Source organism: Pungitius pungitius, chromosome 3, assembly GCF_949316345.1.
Source record: "Pungitius pungitius chromosome 3, fPunPun2.1, whole genome shotgun sequence".
Classification (NCBI taxonomy): Eukaryota; Metazoa; Chordata; class Actinopteri; order Perciformes; family Gasterosteidae; genus Pungitius; species Pungitius pungitius.
Window position 1 is genome coordinate 26301528 of NC_084902.1, and position 22628 is coordinate 26324155.

General features: G+C 47.1%; 2 protein-coding genes across 2 annotated transcripts in view; both read left to right on the plus strand.

Annotated features, from left to right (window-relative positions):
• The first annotated feature begins 1889 nt into the window (after positions 1 to 1889).
• LOC119222915 (gamma-aminobutyric acid receptor subunit alpha-5-like) lies at positions 1890 to 21276 on the plus strand. The gene is made up of 10 exons (XM_037479925.2): positions 1890 to 2064; positions 2651 to 2732; positions 3458 to 3618; positions 5176 to 5243; positions 6082 to 6302; positions 9409 to 9491; positions 12511 to 12654; positions 17191 to 17343; positions 17569 to 17780; positions 18039 to 21276. The coding sequence occupies exons 1-10, from the start codon at positions 2040 to 2042 to the stop codon at positions 18333 to 18335; spliced, it is 1446 nt and encodes a 481-aa protein (XP_037335822.1). The 5' UTR covers positions 1890 to 2039; the 3' UTR covers positions 18336 to 21276.
• A 947-nt stretch (positions 21277 to 22223) lies between these two features.
• LOC119215366 (gamma-aminobutyric acid receptor subunit gamma-3-like) overlaps positions 22224 to 22628 on the plus strand; it is a 52640-nt gene continuing 52235 nt past the window's right edge. The window contains exon 1 of the mRNA XM_037467471.2: positions 22224 to 22518. Within this exon, the coding sequence (XP_037323368.1) occupies positions 22310 to 22518 (209 nt within the window). The 5' untranslated portion in view covers positions 22224 to 22309. The remainder of the gene's footprint in view (positions 22519 to 22628) is intronic.

The following is a 22628-nucleotide window of genomic DNA, read 5'->3' on the forward strand; positions in this document are numbered from 1 at the left end:
GTTGTTGGCTACGTTTCCTACCTCGTGTCATAGATGGCGAACAACTTCTTGTTTCCGTCAACAGCATTCCTGGAAGAAAAGGGTGATGACATAATTAACGATAGAAGGGCGTTCAGCCAATAGAAACACGTGAAAGGCGGCTGATCAGACACTTCAGTCGCGACTAATAACACATACAAACATCTATTATGAAGGGATATTTCATTTTCCTATACCGTGTCAGGTAAGGTGTTCATGGCTGGGTATTGACATTCCGTTGTGTATTAACCCTTTAAATGTGTATTCGACTCTACCCCTTATGTTGTGTACTCATTCAGTTTTCTATTTCTATTTTCTATTTATTTTGTGATATAGACCCCCCAACACCCAAATTCCCTCCTCCCACACACACACACACACACACATATACATACGCACACACACACCCCTCCCTCTGCGTCCTCTACTCCTCAGCACATTAAAGAAGTGGACCTTCGGGGGTATCTGCTTCTGCTTCAGAGGACTTATTTAAACTTCCACCCGGGTCTCGGGATGGGAGTTTGAATAAGGGGTCTACCCAGGTAAGGGGTTTGCTGGCGTAAAGCCCCGAAGCCAACCGCCCCTCCCTCCATCCCTCCCCTTGCCCATCTCTGTGCCACTGACTGCGAGCTGTCCGTGGTGCTGAAGTCTCCAAAAGGGATTAAAAAAGTGTCGGGGGGGAGGGGGGGTTATGTATCAGAAACTAATGATCCGTCTATGAAACATGGAACTCGGCTTCCCTCTTATGGCAATCGACAGGAATACGGGGGGGGGGGGGGGGGGTACCGTTGCGGTGACGAGACCTCCAGCGTCTGTTAATTCATCATTAAGTAATAGCTACAACATATACATGACGCTTCTTCTTACGTTGGTGTTATTTCACTCCATCCCTTTCCCCCTGGTGTTCTGATTCTATGCCCCCGGGGGGATACTTGCGTGGTTGCCAGGTTGGTATGAAATAATTAGCGGAAATTGAAATAAGAGAGTGCGTGGAGGAAATAGTTGATACTGGGCTGGTGCAACGGGTGAACGGCTGGAAGATTGGGTTTGATATGAAAAAAACTGAACTACTGAACTGTCAAAATAGCTAAAATAGACACATGTGTTGAAATAGTTGTGTGTCCGGTAAAGTGAACGATAAACAGCGGAATGTTTATCCGATAAATGGTTGAAATAAAACAAGCTTTAACTATGAAACGGTTGTGGCTAAAATCCCCAGCGAAACGGTTTTGATGTAACTAAACCATATGGATAACTAGTTCAAATATATCGTAACTCGTGCATAAATGTCTCGCTTTAGGAAAGGAAAGTTTACAAACTGACCCAACAAAGAGTGAAATCTTTGCATAATTGATGGTGTTCGATAACATCCCGTTTTTAGACTTCAAATGAACACATTTGGAGGCGGAAAGCGTTGTTCGGTTAATCCGACAAAAAAGTTTAGTAAGCAGCTGGTACATTTTGTATAATTCTAATACTAATAATTACCGCTCCGATCGACATACCAGCTTTTCTTAAAAAAATAAAGATCGGATTCTAACACACACGCACAGTGCGCCCCCTCCACCTCTGATCGAATTATCAGCCGCTGTTGCAGCAATTGATTGTTTCGCGGAGGGCAGTGGGCGGTGTAAGCGAACCGAGCGACTCCGCGATGCGGGAGACGCGGTGCAGCAGGCGCTAGAGAGAGGGTGGGGGGGGGGCGCTGGAGGAGCCGATAGGAGGAGCAGACCAGACACACTACTACAACAAACGCCCAGATGGGGAACCGTTGAGAGGGAGGGAGAGACACAGAGAGAGAGAGACAGAGAGGGGGAGAACAGCAGCAGCCCTTGGAGGAGAAGCCAAGGAGCAGAGGAAAGGGGGGAGGGGGGGCGGGGGGGGACCGCCGTCAAGCCGGGGATTAGGGGATTGGACCCGCGGCTGCTCGGTTTAAACGCCGCCGACGGACAACCCTTCAGCCTCCAGTTGTTGTTTGGGAGGGGGTGGAGGGGACCGGGGGTGTGAGGAGGCACAAAAATATGGTGGTGATGGATCTGCATTCAGGTACCCCCCCCCCCCCCCCCCTCTTTTTCTAATTCGACACAGCATGGGGAATAGGAATACAAATTAGATTCATGTTTTTGGTGAGTGTGGAACCGGGTGATGGTGGAGTAGAGGATGGGGGGGGGGGGGGGTTAGGTGACCAGCATGAATTGCAATGGGCTGGATTCAAACGCAGTTGGAGCTCACACGATGGGGATCACGCTGCAGAACAGAATGCCCCTATTTAGTTGTATTTTCCCTGTGATATGGCTTTCTGTGTGACGTTGGTCTGGGAGCGGGGGTTGGGGGCGATGTTTTGGATGTTGAAGAGTCACAGCCTCATTGAGCAGAGATTGTCCCGCCGCTTGATTTAGGGGTTTCTCTGGCGGTCCGCCTCTGTGTGTGTGTGTGTGCAGCGGACTTTCTTTGTGTGAGTTGTGGCACCTTTCGGAGATTGCGACACCTTTTGAGTTGACCACACCGAGAGGAAAACGCAGCTGATATATCTGCCGCGTCTGAGGCGAATGTGCTGCTTTTCTGATGCTATTTGGTTCTCTTTTTTCTGTGTGTGTTTCTCTCTCTGTGTATGTGTGCGTATGTGTTGCAGCTCTGAACAACAAAGTGAGCAGAATTTCAGTCATGGCGAGGCTCGTCCTTTCCCTCCTGCTCCTGTGCGGCTGCCGAAATAGGTAAACCGGGAGCTCCACAAATGAGAGAGCACCAGCCAAAAAACTCTAGAGTGCAATGCTATTGATCCCTATGAAGCTACTGAGGAATAGAACTTTGGTGGGGTTATTTTAAAAGCAAAATGTCTTTCAAGGAGCCGTGTGACGGAGTATGTTCAATCAATATGCTGTAACCACAAATCTGTAGTTCTGTAATTTACTGTGCTATCAATTTTTTATACATGTATTTCCTGCCAGCGCTGCCCTCCTCTCCTGATCGCCTTTTCTGCACTCTGACACGTCGCCGCTTAAGTGGCCGTCCTGCACTCAAGAAAAGCGAAAAGGATCTTTGGGCCGATGCTGTCAGTAAATCACCGGGATGGTCCACTCTCATAGATCAATGGATCTTAGGTCACATGTTCAGATCCAGTCGCTCCTGGCCCGTCTCGGTGCATGGACACAATGTTCATTTCTCTTATCCCACAGACATAAAGCTTCTTGCCATATTTAGGGAGAGGGCTGGGGGGACTCATTTGTCTATATTTGGATCACATGTCAAAGCCTTAATTATCTGTTCTGGTAGTTGTAAGCAGTACTTATGTTTAATAATTCATCCGGTCCGTAATGCGGCAAGCTAATTACTCCCAATAACGGTGTCTTGTTGGAAGTCTTGCATTGTGACGGGAGGTTCCTCCTCTTCGACTCTTTTTTTTTTTACTCTTGCCCCCATGTTTCCCCTCCTCTCCCAGTCGCTGCTTGTCCTCCACGGCGGCCCAGAAGGAGGCAGCGGGCCAGAAGGAGGCGGCGGCCCAGAAGGAGGCGGCGGCCAACGACAACAGCACAGTGTTCACCAGGATCCTGGACGGGCTCCTGGACGGCTACGACAACCGGCTCCGGCCAGGACTCGGAGGTTTGCCCGAGGTCCTTGTTTGTTCGCGTCGGCGCCGCTTAGGAGCCTTTTCACATAGTGGTGTCACAGCCCGGTTTCATGCCAACTTGAGGCCGCCGAGCTGAACCCGAGGAGTAGCGGGGCCCCCGGACCCCGCTGCGATTCCACAGCAGATACCGCGATAGCAGATGCGGAATCTTTGCACCCGCGTCAGCTCAGGTGCAAGTGCGTGCTCACAGATGCGGCGAGTTTTTCTTCTCGCCCGTTAGCCCGGGGATCCCGAGTATGCGCAGGGCTTTTTTCTTGTACTCAACAGAGCCGGAATTCAGCGCGCTGTGGTGTTTTATTCACGCTCTTTGCCCCGGCAACAGGAGATAACCTTGAGAGCTGACAAATCGCCATTCAAAGATGGAGAGTTCTTTTTTTTCTTCTAATGGGCTACTGAAATAAAAGCTTTTTTTCATTTTTTCTGTCCCTACCTCAGTGTTACATTAGCTGTTTTTTTTGCCCTCACGTCATTCATCTTAATTTCAATTTGTTCCCTCTGTACATACCGTTGCCATAATTCATTGCTCCCTATTGAAAGAAACAAGGCTTTTTCATGCCTAAACGCTTTTGCCATGATGTGTCATGGCAAAAGTCTGCTCTCACATCCTGGTAACGGTTGCTACCCTTGACAAGAGGGCCTATAAATACATTCCAGAAAAAAAAAAGAATTCAGGCCTTCATTCAGCATTCAACAAGCTGCTCCCTCCACAGCACAGCCAATCCCCACTCGGCAAAACCAAATCTATATTCATAGTGGAGATGATTTGGCTATGTTGGTACAAAGGATATAATATGACACCTTTTATATCTCCAGAAGGAATGCATGTCGTTAGCATGTCGCAGAAACGTGTGGATTCATATGAATACTGACACTGTTTTTTTTCTGCAGATGCCAATCAACTGATTGGAAATGCCAATAGTGCTCTTATTGCTCAATATTGAATTCATATACTTAGATTTGAACCCTTGCATTCCCCTTCAGTTATAAGCAGCCACTTTTCCTTCAAAAGGTCAAATTTGTCAAGATGATAACGCCTCTAAAGCTCAATTAGTGGATTGGTGGACAGAAAATGAACTGTTCATTATTTTCAAATAGTTTAACTCATTTGTTAACAAATAATAATATTTCTCTGATTCCAGCTTCTGTCATTTAAAATGTGGTTGTTTTTCCCTTTTTCATATCATAGTAAATTGAATATATTTATATCTATCAGAGTGTTGGTCAGACTGAATACATTTATTCAGTTATTTTTGGTTTTATTCTTTCTAAAGAACAAGCAATAGTATTTTTAATCGTTGGATGAATCCACGATGGAGCTTTGTGGCCACTGAGCCGTTATAACACAGGCATTTTCTGTAGCTGCAGTCGGGGAAGAGCGACCCGCATATCAGTGGAAGGTATTGTCTTGCAGATAAAGAAAGATTATCAGGCCTAAATCCCTCCAATTAAAAATCAGTAACATTGATTTTTTTCACTCTGAATGACTTCACCACAGCTTCAGACTGTGGTCACCTGTGCTCTCCCCACAGAGAACGTGACGGAGATCAAGACGGATATTTTTGTCACCAGCTTCGGCCCGGTGTCCGACACGGAGATGGTGAGTTCATCCATCCAACACCGTAGATACAAAGAGGGAGAACGACGTAGCACACACACACACACACACGTCTACGCAGCCCACCCAGGACACAGGCTTATATTTACATTTTTATTTCACGTTACTCAAGCCCTGGTCGTGTCTTTAAGGATTGATTCTTTCTTCGGTTTCTTGTAAATGAAGCCGAATGAATGTGGATGAATTATAGATTTGAGGTTTAATGCGGTGTGGCCGGCCCAATCCAGCTTGTTCCAAATGACTCTTCCCTTTATTAATCCATTCCCTTATGAACTATATGGTTCCCTTGGGTAGCAAAATGCATCAAATCTCCTCTTTCATTAAATCCTCTATTACACCCTGCGATATCCCTGGCGCGCTCTGACACAGCAGTTGACACTTTCCTATAATTGAGGAAGGCATTGACAAGCCGCGTGATTGATTAATGAAATGTGGCAAGAGAACTGAATGCTTGTGGTTAATAGAAGCTTCTGTATCACATGTTTGTTTCCCAGATTGAGGCGGGTCGATATCTCGCACACCAGCAGCGATGCACGAGGGGTTTCCACAGAGCAATGTTTGATCGCCCTGTAAATTGTTGGTGGATTTATGAAGGCGTAAAGAAGGAGCGGCTGTCACAGACCATGTTTGGGCATTTTTTGCAGATTTGCCATAAATGGCAAACAAGATGTGGCATGATGCTGCAAATGAAACCAGACAATATCTAACTTTAAATTCCTGTTTGGGTAAATACACACTAGACAAAAACAATGCCGTGAAAGTTGAGAGTGGGATGGACGCAGTGAACCCTCCTGAGACCTCTCCTCCTTTTTCCTCCCAGGAGTACACCATCGACGTCTTCTTCCGTCAGAGCTGGAAGGACGAGCGCCTGTGCTTCAAAGGGCCGATGACGATGCTGCCGCTGAACAACCTGCTGGCGAGCAACATCTGGACCCCTGATACCTTCTTCCTCAACGGCAAGAAGTCGATCGCCCACAACATGACCACGCCCAACAAGCTGCTGAGGCTGCAGGACGACGGCACTTTGCTCTACACTATGAGGTAGGTTCTCTCACTCTGGACCGATTTATTCACATGTGTCATCCTTTGCCCTCGACCATCCCTCAGAATAATGACCTATGAATAATGTAAAAACCCGGGAGGCGATCAAGGTTGATGGCACTTCAAACATGTTGCCAACCATAGTGAGGTACACTTGTTTGCATAGTGCTGACGTTCATGGCGCGTCTCTAAATTCTTAGTAAGTAAGTAATGAAGGACACCTCCCATTTATGTGTCTTGTTTTATTGGAAGGGAAGAAAGTCAAGAGTATATCAAAATGAGAAGAAAAAAACAGATAGCAAGGCCAACTTCATACACTGTGCAGCCCTGCCCTCAGTATGTGACCCAGGCTGTAGGGAAACAGTGACATCTAGTGGCCAATCACGGGCATCAGTTATGTCACAATAAGAGCAACGTCAATGATGTGATATGAGCATTTAAATTATTATATTTCTTGGGTTTAATTTCTTTTGGAGGGGAAGATCATATTAAAATGATATACATGAATACCAGAAGAAAGGGTCTCTTTAAATCAAGTGTTGTAGAAAGAACTGCAGAGGGAGATTATCCATGAAAAAAAGCAGCCTCCATTTGAACCATCGTTTTTGGCATTGACGAAGTGGTGGATTAGAACCAAAAATTTGAATGAAGAAACAGGCCATCAAACAGATGGTGATCACTCTGAATTAAACTAACGGCATTTAAAAATCTTCAAAATGGAGACGCTTCTCACAGATAGCTGTGCGCCTGTGACATTTGCACCACGGAATTAGAATATCTCCGTGGCTATCCTCAGGAGTCACTGCAGCTGCAGGACTGCAGTGTGAGAGTATCATGGATGAGAGCACTCGATCTGATACCAGTGGCACCCACCGGGAGAATAATGCTGGATGGATGACAGATTATCCATATTCAAGCAGGCTGACACACATGCATGTCTGAAGCAGCGCGTACTTACAGTCACCGCTTTGTGACACGCGGCCAACGCTCACAAAAAAGTGAGAGAGCTTCTGTGATCTAAAAACGGCATCAGATCCACTGCCACAGTCGGAACGAAGCAGCGGTGGGTCGTTTTTAATCGTCTAATTGTTACAGCACTGTGCTCGTCATTACCAGCGGAGCTTAACCGCAGGCAGCGTGCATTTAGTTTCCTGCAAACACACACACACACACACACACACTGGCCATCTGGGTACTCAAAGGTTCCAGCTAACTCAACAACAGCTTGTGTGTGTCCTGTTTGTCACCATAAGAATAAAACCTGACGTCCTATTGTAGCTGTGGACGTTAGTTACTCTGAGGACTGAGCTGATCAATTAACATTTAAAACAGCCCCCCCGCAGTGGATGGGAGGTGTAGCGTAGTGGCGAGAGTCAGAGCCTCACGCGTCGTTGTCATCGGGCACAGTGGAGTCCTCGAGGCTCCCGGTGTTTAGGCTGCTCGGCTCTCATGTCGTAACTCTGACAATTTGTATGGATTATAATGCCACTCGTGTTCTGAACGGAGCCAGCCCCAACGTGGGTCTGTTGCATAACCCCCGGCTCCAATGAGACCCAGCGCATGTGAGACAAGTTGGGAGATGGTGAAGAAGCACAATGTGCTCGATAATGGGAAAAGACAGATGGCGCGGTATAGCGGCTCAGTGCTTAATACGGCTTAAAGCCCCTGAAGTCGAAAGTCAGCCCTCTTCCCGCTCCGTCCTGTCGTCCGAGTTCTCTGCTCTTCCGCACGGTGAGGCGCATTTTGGGAACTTCTAGCTTTTCCCACAGTGGCTGCATCACGCGGCTCGAGGAACGTATTGCTATTTCACCCCTGATGATTCTACCTGCAAAGGGGATCCACAGACAGTCTGTTTAAAACAGACCGTTTTTCCAGCGCCAATCACACCCCGAATTCAGAGCAAGTATCTGTAGAGGCATCCCTGTTAATGGGGCAAGGCCGCATGAATAATTGGAACGTGGTATAATAGCCAACAGCCATGTTCTCGTTTATTTTTCCCAAAGACACAGTTCGCTCTCCTCCAATCGCGGGCCTTCAGCTGTTTCAGGCGCGACGCCGCGGTTGGATAATCCCGCGCCGATGTGGAAGGACGGAACAGCCCGCTCAGCCGGGACCAGAGGTGGCCTCTTACCCCACTTTGCCACGCATCGTTCACTTTCATCATACCAGTGGGAAACCTCCGGCGGCGGGTACCTACACTGTGGCACCCCCGCCTCCAAAAAAAAGCATGACCCGGTAGGATTCTGCCGCATCTCGGTGACGCAGTTGTCGTTTGGATTTTGCTTAAATTGGTTAAAGCAGAAAATAAAAAGCAAAACCCGTTTAGGCAGAGGTCTCCGTCCCTTTTTCCTTCTTTCCCATCTTAGAGCTAATTTGAGAAAGTGCAAGTTGCACATCACCAATAGCGAGCGTACTTTAAAAATAATAAACGTCGATGTCGTCACATCCTTGTATTGCTGGTCATCATCATGCAACCAGCAAAAAACACAGAGGAACTCCACTCAATCTATGGCAGACAGCTGAAAAACAGAAACAGCAGGAATGATGTGTTATGCTTGATTGACTTGATCTGATTCACTTATCAGAACGGTGAGAGAGGTACCATTGTAGAGGCCTAAAATTCATTAAATCATGTTGTCAAAGACCACTAAAGAAATAGACTTGAATTATTTCCCAAATCTAAACAAAGCAGCAGAGCGTAGCTTTTTAAATGGTGCCCATTATGAGACGGAGCTATTTGGAACCTGAACAAAATGCAAGAGGACCTGTATTAGAGGTGGTCCAAAAGGTCATTCCGAGGGGTTTCCCCCCTGTGCACTTGATGGCGAGACGTGTGACACAGCCGCTGTGTGACCACCAGGTGGTAGTGTTATTGCTGTAATACTCCTAGTCAGAGGGAAATGCTGGTTTGTCGCCTCTCTCCGTAGCTCCAATGGTTTCTATTTAAAAGGTGGCCGGGCTGTGGCCTTCCTCCTGTCTGATTTTAGGTCCCCTGTAGTTTAGGCAATTGAAGCGCTTCCCGCAATTACACGGTGCAGACCGTACAGCTAGAGTGAGACTCTGCCACGTGGTTAATGTGTGTGCTGTATGATGTGTTCTGCCTCAGACTGACCATATCAGCAGAGTGCCCGATGCAGCTGGAGGACTTCCCCATGGACGCACACGCCTGCCCTCTCAAGTTTGGCAGCTGTGAGTACATCCCCGTCTCTCAATGCCTCGTTCTTTCCCAAAGGCTAATCCCAGCTTTGAGGAGTCCAAATGCAGTCATTTTCACAAAAGGTTCAACCTAAATTTAGAGAAATTTAGTGAGAACAATTAGGAATCATTGTGGCTAATTGATAGAGTCGACGGGTCTTTACCCTCTGCTGGAGATGGTAGGGTACAAAGAGATGTTACAGTCTGCCGAGTGCAAACTCATCGTGCTTATGAAGACAAACATATTTAAGGACCCCCCTCAAGTAAGACCTACTAGAGAGAATTGTGAACATATCTGGATCAAATCACTTTTACTCAGCCGGCATGCATCGTAAAGGAATTTTACCCGAGCCGCCTGCTCTTGGATCAGAGGTCACCGTGGGCCCTCTGATATCAGCCACTTTATTTGCTAGGTGTCCTTCTTCCTCCTTCGCAGCGGCTAATAGAAAATCGATGTCAAAGTCGCTGATAGAAGGGAAGATTAGCGCATGTTCCCCAGCGGCTGGAAGGGTTCTCCCCGACGCCCTCTTGGCAGGACGCCGTGTCTCTTTGTGTCCTTCCACCAAGGACACCCATGGAAACCTGTGAGGCCCTGGGGGTATTTAAAGACCGATCTGGCCCAGCGCCACACCTCGGGAGCCTCCCCGGGGCTAAAAGGATGAGGCTCTTATCCCCAGATCCCTGTGTAAGGCCGTCCACACACACCCACGATATAAAGAAAGCACATTTGACTCCAAGCAGATTACAGAGTAAGGAGCTGCCGGGCCTTCCCCTGCGGCCGGCCCAAGCCGTCAGCCAGCTGTGAAGCCCCATAGGTGAAAGGTGTGTGTATAATGGGAATAACCCGTTGAAGGTGATGGGGTTTTAAGAGGTTGTGTCCTCCCGGTTAGAAAGATGATCTTTTGAAGCGCAAAGACTTCTGACAGCCACCTGGCTTTAGCCTTTGCCGTGAGGCGGCGTTACAGTGAACACACTAAAGCCCCCAGGCACACTGCAGCAAATGTGCCGGACCTACACAATCATGCTTAGTACATATTACATAGTTAATCAGAATATAATATATTTTTTCTCCGAATGAAAGAAACGGCTTTTAATCTGTGACAAGACCAATCGGTATTTCCACTGAATCCAGTGTTTACCGTTTTACATCCGCGGGGGATGAAGGGAGAAAGCATCCGGTGTGATGAGAAACGGGCAAAATTAATCCCTCCAGCCACCAAATCTCTCCATCCCTTCTTCATTTTATTTAGCTCCACAGACGAGGAGTTGTTTTTTTTATTCCTGCTTGTAAGCAAGAAAGATGAAGCGCAGCGTGAGTCTTTTTGTATAGAATGTGATGATTTGATGATGTGAACACTTGGAGTTATACTATCTTCACTTTAAGCTGCCTTTTTTAGGCAGACTGTTTCCCCCCCCATAAATCATTGCTGTAGATACTACCGACAAAATCTACCAACAAAAAAGTTTGGTTGGTTAAACATTTTTATTTCATTTCATGAAATTCCCCCCAAAATGCATAGTTTTAGTTTTCAGAGAGCAGATTTAGAATTTGGGGCTAGGTAACCAGCTAGCAGCAGCTTCTGAATCAAAGGTAGCAGCTCCACCTTGTATCCAATCAATGGTGAGAGTGTTGATTTGTTGCACAATAACAGCACATGGCCCGCTCTAAAGTTGGTTCAGTTAAAGGGCAGCTAATCCCCTTCTATTTCCGTGGTACAGTACCTGTGTCCTAATTTAGCGGCCTCCGGCTCTCACACGCATGCACGCGGTCGCTCCCCTGGCCGAGCTCACAAAACGGGGGTGGCGAGGCATTAACAGCACGACCTGTCGCAAAGTTGGCACAGGTGGGCCGTTCCGGCTGCCAGGGTCTTTAGCTCTCGCCCGGCGTACGAAAATTCCCCCAATAATCCCTTTTTGCAATCTAGCTACCCTACAATCAAGGTCCTGGCGTTCGGCCTGACGGCGGCCAAATTTAAACGCTATATTGTACAGCAGCAGGGAGCGCCATGGATGGAAATACTCAAGTTAAGATGTTATCCACTGGGCGGATAAACAGCCGCGTGACCCAGGGGCCGCAGGGTTTAATGAGTGTGGCAATCAGCCGGAATACGCTCAACACATTTGAATGTTTTGATGCAGTTTCCTGTGTTCTACGCACGGATATTTCATGCGCTATTATTGTCTGCGTCCAAACCTCTGCGATTTTCCAGCTTTTTCCACCCGATTACTCCCAATTGCCTGGGTGTCTGACAGTGAACCGTGCGCGCTTAGAGCAGCGCTCGTCAGTGTGGGAACGACTTCCTGTGCCGGGTGTTTAATTGCATTACATCCAAATGACAGGACAATGTTGAAGAATATTGAGCAGCTACTGCAAGCTTTCCACATTTCTCCCTTTAGTCTGTAACATTTTCTATGAAAATATCTTTCCATATCCAATGTAAGTTGACATGATCACAACCAACTTTTTTGGGCTTCAATCCCATGCCATTTCAGATCCAAACAAATCCTGAGAAAAATTCCTGTTTCCATGTTCCAGCCCTCGGGGGGGGGGGGGGGGGGGGGGGGGCAGCTGATGGATCGATGTCCAATGTTTGTGCATGATTCATCATGAATAAATGAAATAGCAGGGGAGGCTTCAGAGTTTTCAGCTCCGTTTTTCATCACAAGGGTGATGCAACACATTATGCTTAATCTGAATCGGTCTGGTTCCTGCCGACGGGGGAGCTCACCTCTGACCCAGAAGTGTGGTTTAAACAAAAATACACTCAAATATCCGCTCACACACACACACACACACACACACACATTTCTGTTTTTGGTTTTTAAGCCGACAGTCTAATCAAAAAGTGCTAGAAAGATTCGGCGGCTGCACATAATATGAGCGATTGCAGGGTTGGAACAAACTGTTATTTCTTGGTAAGCAGATTAACAAACATTTCCGATGCTTGTATATTAAAAAATGAACCAGTTGAATTCTATATTCCCAAGCTAATTTGGAGGCTTCTTCCCTCAGATGCCTATCCGGTGTCAGAGGTGGTTTACACTTGGACTAAGGAAGCTGACAATTCGGTGGTGGTGGCGGAGGACGGCTCCAGGCTCAACCAGTACGTTCTCGTCGGGAAGAACGCCGAAACAGAGAACATACACACGAGCAGAGGTGGGTTGGCCGCCTGTGACCGCGTGTCTACGGATAACCGACTGACCGGAACTCACAAAAAGCACATCTACAGCTTAGAGGAGCAAAGGAAGTAATAATAACATTAAGATCAGTGTAATAAGTAACAGTAGGAGAGGTGCACAAAGGATGCGAGACAAATAAAAAGGTAACGTCTATGCGAAAGAATTACACTGTATGACTTCTGCATGTTATGTATATCCATAACATTTCATGTAATGAGGGGGGGGGGGGGGGGGCAGCCTGTCTGTTGCTAGGAAACGGCTGAAGCACCCTGCATTGAAAAGCAATCGATTACGTTCTGTACAGTGACATAAAATGACATTTTTAGATCATTTTCACAGCAAATCCTTGGTTTGTCTTTATGTATTCATACGCGGATAAATGTTTCAGAATCAGTGACAGGCGTTCCTGAATGATTATGGGATTGCATTTCAAAAGGTTCTCAATTCACTCAGTTATAAAAAATGGGATTATATTCAGAAGCATCAGCCATTTCATGTCACTCTCACGTTAGCTTTACTGGTTGAGCTGGCTAGTTTGGTTAGCTCCTGAGCCATGGCGACATGTTTCTTTTTCCCCATGGCAACAGGTGTGGTAGATTATTTAAATAAAATATATTGAAAAAAACTCTCTAGTAATCTATGACTGGCTCCCAAAAAATACAGCTGTTGTGCAGCCAGGGTTTGAGACCAAGGCAGAAGAAGAACAGAGTACACTTACGACTATTAAGATGAACAAAATGAAATACATTACGTAATGAAAAATGTTTGCATTGGCATTAAATAACATTTGCAAAAGCAATCTTCGGGACACTTTCATATTGCAATCCTCACTTCATCTACACATAAAATCACCCCTCTCCGCCCTCCCCCAGTGCTTGTTCCCCCCCCCCCCCCCCCCCTTTTGTCCACCAGTGACTGCTGACTGTATGTCGCGCATGATAAGTGTAATGCCAAATAACGTGATGTAACTAATTCTAGATTAGAAGAAGATAAACGCGGCGAGGAGAGACAGGCGTGCGGGGCCCACAGTAAATGTGGGAAACATTATCAGGAGATCAGAGTCAATGAGTGGAAGCTAGTGGAGGAGAGTAGCCTATCCCTCACACAAGCAGCTGTCTAAAGGCCCGGACAGCCCTGTCAAACAACACTCATCCCTGCATGAGCCCATGCGCGCGCACCCCCGCCCCCCTGCCCCCCCTCCACACACACACACAGTGAGATAGAGAGAGACCTGAGACCCAGGGTTAATCCCTCCATCCAACCACCCATCAGCTTTTGTATAAGAAGATGACATCACAGATCAGTGAGGGATTGGTTGGTTGGTTGTCGCCACAGGGTTGGTGAAAGGGGCGGGGCTTTTTGATGGTAGCTGGTTCATTGAGCTGAGGGTTACGTATGAGCTACGGGTCAAGTTCAGGGCCAATTTTAAGTAAGATTGATTTTATGAACCGTGATTGGAGGCTTTTTATTTAGAAACCTAGTATTATGGAAACATTTTGACTTCAAATGTAAGCTAGGTCCTCTCAAAGATAGAAAAACTACATCTGTGTGTGTCTGTGTGTAAGTTGGGATTGGACAGCCTTGCTCTGACACGTGGTGGTGCGGAGGGGGTGGATGGGGGTGAGTTGTGTTGAAAGGCATCTGCTTAATGCTCTTATGTAAAACGGAACTGTAATACACTTCCCCCCCCCCCTCCGTTTCGAGTAGAATCATTATTAAAAGTGTGGATTTCCCCTCTGTTTTATTTTTTTCCCAGCCACATCTGAAGCCTTGCTCCTGAGTTAAAGGTTTTGCTGGTAATGATTGTTATACTGGATGGTTGGCCGGTGAACACGTTTACCAGTTTGCGAGTTAGTTGACCACTTGAGTAAAAAAAGTTGTCTGAAAGGCTGAATATCTGTCCGTCAAATCTTTTCTTTTTATAAATAAAATACTGTGTACAATTTAACAAATAAACTAGGGTTACTGCCTTTCTTAGAAAATCCTCAAAAAATACTTAGAATTAAGGCTGCCATATGTCTTTTTTTTGACAAAACAACTTCAAAATGTGCAGTGTGTGTCTACCTCCTAAAAAACATAAAAAAAGACAATTGTCCAAATCACCATCTGCCATGTTTTGTTTTGAACATCACAAGAAAATGCTGAAACATTATCTGTGAAGTCCATTTGGCCGAAGGACTGAAGGCAGTAAATCATCATTCATGCAGCTCAGAGATTCTGCCTGGAAACCCTCCAAATCAGCGCTGATTAGTTTTGGGCTCTGGGGGGGAGTCACATTCAGTCCAGTAGGTTAATTTACTCTCTGGGTGTGTTTGACCCTTTCGCTAAAAACTCTCCACGGAGCGACTAGACGTGCTTTAAAGGGGATGTTTCCTGGCTGCAGCCTACTGGAGGGTTTCTCATGCATCCCCCGTTTCAAGACGATCTGATGATTCCACGACCTCTACAAGTCAAATCTCCCCCAGAATTCCTCTGTGCTCGGCTGAAAGTCACCTGGAGTTAACCATTCTTCCCTCACTTGATTGGAGCGAGTGTGACAGCCGCCTGCTGTCTTGCCCCCGCGTCCACTCAAAGTGAGGAACCGCTGTTCAGACCTGCAATTTGACCTCTCTCATATTGATCAGCGGCGGTTGGTCTTGTTTTCATTTGCTCTCAGACAAACCTCACGTGCACGGGTCCATATCGCTGAGCGACAGAATTAAGCCTTTAATTAGCACATCTAATCTTAGACAACTCTCCCGTCTGAGAACGTGTTGTAAGAGATCAGCACCACCGCTTTCTTTTTAAAGACATCTTAGAGGATCTGGCTTCCACTGTCTCAGAGAGCGACATCTTTCCCTAAAATAAAGCCTCACTCAAAAAAAAAAACAGAAAAGGTGCCCTGCAACGGAAGTTTTGCAAGCAACGGGACCCCTTTGGAACGCCGCAGCTCGTCTTCCGAGGGCAATCAGGGGTGTCGGGGTGCAAGTGAAAAAGGCAAAACCACTCATTCTCCCACTCACCAGTTGACCAGCATGGCGGCGTTGTTCCCCGAGATGAAAGGAAGTTCCCCTTGGACATTTCGAAATACAAATCCCTGGGAGAAAAGCAGTAAGATCCTCCAAAGGGACATGTTCCTCCTCATTCCTCTGCCCCCAGTCCTGTCGGGATCCATGCATCAAAGGCAAAGGTGACCCCGCGGCGTCCCAGGTCGGCAGCGCCGGGTGGTGTCCGGGTGGTTCCGGCGGAAGCAGAGGTTCACGGCGTTGCTGTGAGCCAGACGGCCTGGAGTCATGAGGGCGTCAGAGGGCCCAGAGGATGGGGTGACGCGGTAAGAACTATCGGCGCCGTGGACCTCCTGGTCGAGGCATGGCCTGGGGGGCCCTCGAAAAGCACCAGAGCTCCGCCTCTGCTGTCAGCGGAGGCCGGGGCGGCCGCGGGGCTTTTTCCTGAAGTCTTCTCCTTCTCCCTTTTTGGCGTGGCCCAGCCAGTCCCGTCAAGAACGCCTAGTCATTATTCCACAAACGGCGGTCAGATGACCGAAAAGATAAGCCAACGTAGAAGGTAGAAAGTGTCCACACGGTTGCCCCCCCCCCATACCACCAGTGATTAGCAGGCGGCCGAGTGTCCCTCTCCGTGGCTCAAGAGTGTGTGTCAGCAGTTAGAAAATCATGCTTCATGCGTGTTGCAGGGTGTGTGTGTGTGCGCTGGATTGGCTGGGCAGAGTGGGCGGAGCTCAGGGCTCTGTGAGGATCCCAGGACAGGAAGCCTCACCCCAACCCTCACCCCTCCTCCCTCCCTTGCTCTTCTCATCCACACTCCCTCTCTGTCTCTCACTGATGGCAGGATGCAGATTGTAACCGGGGATTAGCGAGGTTCAAAAATCCGATTTTGCTGGGAGAAAGCCTCATGTATTACTCTGCGTGCGTGTGTGTGTGTGTGTGTGTGTTGAAAAGAGAGTGTGTACATGCGCCCTAGTGTGTGGAATATAGTCATTGGATTTTTTTCATAGTTTACCAGCGCCTGTGGTCACAAACTGCCACTGGTGAGAGGATTTTTTAAGCTTCAAATGCAATCTTCGGTTGTTTAACTGAATATCGTGTTCGCTCTCACTCTTTTCTCTCCCCCTCTCTCTCTCTCTCTCATTGACTACACATTCTCTGAATTCACCTCCAACATTAACCAACAAAATAATCTTTTGTCATGTCCTCGCAATAATAAACATGGGCTTTTTTTCAGTTCGCTAATGCATCTGAACAAAAGCTCTCTTCAAACCAGCACAGAAATGCACATCGTTTTCCAACCTGCAGTTTGTCGTGTACCACCTCTAAGTCGTTCATAAGCAAACAGCAGGCATGAGGATGGGTGCATTTTTTTTCGTCCGGTGTGGTAACGCGACCTGTGGAGGCCAAATCACATATTCACATCACCACTATGTGCTCGCAATATTTTCCGTGGTTGGCCTCAAAGCAGACGTGGTGTTTATTGTTTGTTTCTAACTTTGTGTCCTTTTTAAATCCCCGCCTCCCCTCAGGCCAGTACACAGTGATGATGGCCCACTTCTACCTGAAGAGGAAGATTGGATATTTTGTCATCCAGACCTACATGCCCTGCTTCATGACTGTAATCCTGTCCCAGGTGTCATTTTGGCTAAACAGAGAATCGGTTCCGGCGAGGACCGTCTTTGGTGAGTGAAGCCTCTCATTGATGGATGTACTTAATTTACTTCTCCATGTTTTATTTCGCCTTGGCAACAGCGTTCCTGTCGTGCATGTGTCACACGAGGGAGGACAATAACAGAAGCACCGGGGTGGATGCTCAGTTTAGAGTCATTGAAGCGCCCACCTCTGTTGTGCGAGGGCAGACTGTGAAGACTCAATTTAAACTTGCCTCTGCCTTTGTTTGCACCCAGGGGTGACCACTGTGCTGACCATGACCACCCTCAGCATCAGTGCCAGGAACTCCCTCCCTAAGGTGGCCTACGCCACGGCCATGGATTGGTTCATTGCCGTCTGCTACGCCTTCGTCTTCTCCGCCCTCATCGAGTTCGCCACAGTGAACTACTTCACCAAGAGGAGCTGGGCCTGGGACGGCAAGAAGGCTCTGGAGGCCCAGCACCCGAAGGTACGGCCCGTGGCCACTACGCTACACGTATAAGTGCAAAATACAGCCGGGCACCCATAGAAATAAAAATGTATTGTTTTGCGGCCTTTGAACCAAGCTAGGCTAGTTACTGATCCTGGTGTGCCGTCTTTATGCTAAGCTAAGCTAGTCCTTGCTGTTTGCTACGCAGTGAGATCACTGACGTGGAAGTGGTTTCAAACATTGCGTCTTAACTAAAGAGAAGAACTGTTTAGAGTTTAAAACTTTGTCCCACTGTAGAAGCGAGACCCCATGGTGCTGTCCAAAAAGCCCAACAACGTGTGCTCGGCGGGCGTCAACTTCACCCCCAACTTCACCAAGGACGTGTCCATCGCCACCATCTCCAACACAACGTCTGTGCAGCTCCGGGCCTCCGAGACCAAGATGGTGGACCCAAAGAAGACCTACAACAGCGTCAGCAAGATCGACAAGATGTCGCGGATAGTGTTCCCCGTCCTGTTTGGAACCTTCAACCTCGTCTACTGGGCAACGTACCTGAACAGAGAACCAATGTTGAAAGGAGTGTCCTCAACGTAATCTCCTTTCATCTTTTTTGTTTTGTGTGGGATTAAGTTTGATGCGTAATTTGCGAGTGTTCAGACCCAAAGGAAAAGGAGTTGTTGTAAGGTCTCTGCCCCGGGCCCAAAAAAAAAACCCACAAATATCTGCGCTTGAAGAACAAAAAAAACTATACTCAACTATCTAAGTCAAGCACTTCGAGTGGATGCAAGGCGGCATCTGATCCCCTTTTGTCCTGTTTGTTGTGGCCTAAAAATCTACTTGATCTCAAAGGAACTGCCCCGAGACTAAATCGACGAGAGGGCGGCTCTTTTTGCTTCTTTCTCATCCATCCTGCTGCAGTTTGCATGACGCTCTCCTCAAAAGGAAACCACAGACGTTGTCTTGAATACCGACCATGTATGTGTCAGTCTCTGCTTTAAGGGTGGTAGTGTGCGTCATTGCCACCACTTGAACATGAAAGCAAACAAAGGCTTTTTTTTGGTTGCAATTTTTGCCTAGATTTAAACCTTTTCTTATCACGAGGGGCTTGCAACGCACTGGGCTTATGCTATTGAGAAACTTTTCAGCAGTTGATTTAGAAAATGTACTTAATTCCACACTGTGGACGAAGCACCACTTGAGATTATTGCTGCAAGCGCATAAGTTATTCAGTTTTGTGTCCCTTCAAAACAAACAACATCTATTTTGCTCCTCCTATGGCGAACTATATTGAGTTTCTTGTTGGCCGTCTTTACTTGAAGATTCAAAGCCTTTTGCTGCAAGCCTAGTGGCCCAAAAGTATTGGTATTTCCAGCCTTGGTGGAAAACGCAGAATGCTACCTGAAGGTGGAAAGAAATATATTCAGAATCTTATTGCAGGGTTTTTTTAAAAGGAAGAGACTATTCATCTTTTATAAACTATATAAGTTATCATATAGGTGAAGCTTACCAACAATCTGAAACCCCCCCCCCCCTCCCTGGCCCACTTACTCCGGGCGACCGGTCAGCTGTGGGCGGGGTTCAGGTTTAGGATTGGATCCATGTGGTTTCACTGAATTTTGATTCCAGGTCACTCATCTAGGAAACTAATATGCACAGTTGAGAGACCAGAGCTTAAAACGCAAAGTGTGTCACATCAGAGCGAGATTTTGGTGACCGTCGTTCAGGCTGCGAAAACTCCTTTTTTAGGCAAGCATCCATCAAAACAGTGCAGCACCTAAATAACTAAAAGTCTGACTTCTGCCTGAGTGCATCTGTGGCACAATGTCTTTACAACTCACGTGCGGTAAATCAAGTGTTTTCAAACTAAAAAATACAACTGACCAATCTCCATCTCCGACAGCGGGAGACTCACGGTTTAGCTGCGGCGCTAACTGCTAACAGGCTAGCCACTAGCAAATGATTTGGGTCTTGTAAGGGAATCATGTAAATACACCTGTAAACTTTTGCTTTGGCACAAAAAAAGACAACGTTGAGCCTCCTGTGTTTGAGTTTTACGCCGTGGGGAGAAACCAACGGCAAAGCCTAATGTTGACTTTCCATTAGTTTCCATCCGAAGTGCGTACACACGTGTTCTTCCTTCTTGTTGCTTGCTAAAATACCTTGACGCGGGGCTTCTATTTTTTCCCTAGTCTCTTTCTACATTGACTAAACTGGATGGCGATGAGCACACGTTGTGGCATTTTGGCCGGAGCTCGCCAACAGCCCCTGTGTGACTTGTTGGATCATGGTGAGACACACTCAGGAACAAAAAGCACCCACGGTCCCAGCAGGAGAGTTGCCTCGGAGTCACTGTTTCTTTGATCTTGCGCATATAAATAGTGCAGTTGGGAGTCTCGTCAATGAATCAAATAAAGGTGACACCCGCTGGCACTGCACATGCTTCGCTTTGTGAAAACCGGGACCTTCGGTAAATGTCAGCTTCGAATTTCTCTCCAAAAAGTGCTCTTCGTTTTGAATGTTTCATTATTCCCTGTAGCGTTCTTGTACTGCTGGTTTGGGTTGATGTTGAAGCTGCATCTATCTTCTGTACATCAGCTCAGTGTGTCAAAGGAAGCCCAATGGAGTGCAGTGGGAAAAGAGAAGTGGATGCATTTGTCTGCGAGGGTGATCGCCATGGCAGCCAGTCCAGACGAACAGACGAAAAAAGTTGAAGCTTGCCCTTTAATAGTTAACATTTTTTTAACTTTATTTTTCAGTAATGACTACTGTTCTGTCCGTTAATCTTCCTTGCTACTCATGGAATGAGTGTCCCCATCCATCCATCCATCCATCCATCCGTCCATCCGTTTAACTAACCACTCTGTTCTCCATTGCCAGCCAAGAAACGATTGCCCACCCCTCCCTCCCCCCTTCCTTCATTCACTGTGACAGACTCATCTGCCATACATCTGTTAGAACAGGGATTTAGCTCCGCTTAAGTTACTTTCACCCATTTAAGGGGGGAGGGGGGAGGGGGGGTTTGCAGCAAAGCGCTTCCCTCCAATTTAAGCCGTGGCCGGCCCAGCCAATGACAAATGCTTGTTTTTCTCCTCGGTAGTGTCTGGACAGCTGTGGCTGCTGCGTGTTGGGGACAAATTTAGGATTGATTAGATGTGCTTTACCCAGAGCTGGCTCCCAGGGAGGGTGAGGCCGACTGATGCTTTGAACTTGGGTCTCTGCAGCGGGGAATGTACCGCGCACGCAGCGGTCGTCTTAGAGAGCCTTTACCAAACAGTCGTCCATGCCCGGAGGGCTCCAGGAGGCCACCAAACGTGCATGTACTTACTCTTGCTTTTCAGAATCAATGAAGAATTTATTTGTAATTTTTGCTTCACTTTTTGCAAAGAAAAACGCAGCAAAGCCATTGTAGGTATAGCTGGGCTTAAAGTATTAGTGTTATTCACTCTTTGTTTTATGTACTGTATATGTTTTATGTATTAAACTTAAAATTACTGAATAAAAAGGAAGAACAAAGATGGCATTCATTATCAAGCGTTGGGACAGAGTTGCTTCACAGTATAGAGCGATGTGAGGCCTCATTGATGCGTGATGATTATACATGCAAGTAAATAGACTATTGGTATTTAACCGCTTTATGAAACTAACATGATGGATGTATTGTCTTTGGCTAAAATGGCCAGTGCCGTTGTGAGTGACAAGATTAATACAGATTGAAAGAAGAACATTAGATCCATGCAAAATAGAGGGAAATTTGTGTCAATACATACAAGTTTTTTTATGGGATATATAAAATATATCCATCACCCCCTATCCCTCTGGGATCCCTCTGGGACAGGTGGTTTTGTCTCATTTTCAGCCACCAGGAGGCAGCGCAGGCCTCTCTGTGCGCCGCCATGTGTGCGTGTCACAAGCCTCACGAGTGCCCCCCCCCACCCCCACCACCGCGCGCCTCTTGAGAAAAATACTTGTGTGAGAGTGCAGGTGAGATGGCTGGGACTCTGCAACACTGCAACTTACGAGTAATGTAAGCGTGTAGCATAATGCTATGCATAGTATTATTTATATGAAATGCGTGGTGCAACACACACTTTTAAATTGTGCATGAAGCTTTCGGAATATTCTTTTAAACGGTAATCTAACTCTTGTTTCACCTTTATCACCCAATGAACCGACCGCCTAATTGGAATATTTACACACGGAAATGAAAACATGCTAAATATGCAGAACGAGTCTTGACATAATACCTCCATGGCCCATGTGCAGCGTGTAGACTATAAGCCAGGTGTATGAGTCATGCAAGATGCTCCAGCATCACCAACAACCACTGCTGTCTACTAAGGCGTTTGGGGAAGGGAAGAGGGCGCTGCTGGATACCGTCCGATTCCGACTCCGCTGAACTGATCATATCGATCGATCGAGCACAAGTGCGTCCCTGGAGGAACCCCCTGCGCGGTGCACGGAGGATTGGAAAGGGCGGGGGGGGGGGCGCTTAAGGGGTGGAGTGAGAGAGGGAGAGAGAGGCAGAGACAGAGAGCGACAGAGAGAGCGCTGTGTGGGTCGCAGATGACATGCAGAAGAAAGTGTGTGGGCGGATGAGGAAGTTCAGAGCACGGATTGATGGTCACACACCTATACTGTACTGGCACTTTCTCGCAGCAGCACAACGTCGGGATTTCCATCCACATATTCCTGTGATCCGGAGGGGGAGATCCACGCATGGGAAAATGACAATCAAGTTTGTGGTCATCCACTTCATACTTCTCGTTCAATGTGCTCGGTGAGTCAGATTTGCGCCTCTTTTTTAAAACAATTTGATTCGCACAATCAACAGCTGGGAGAGGTTTTTATTTGAAGCTGTAAGCGTTCACATGTTTTCAGTGCTGTGTG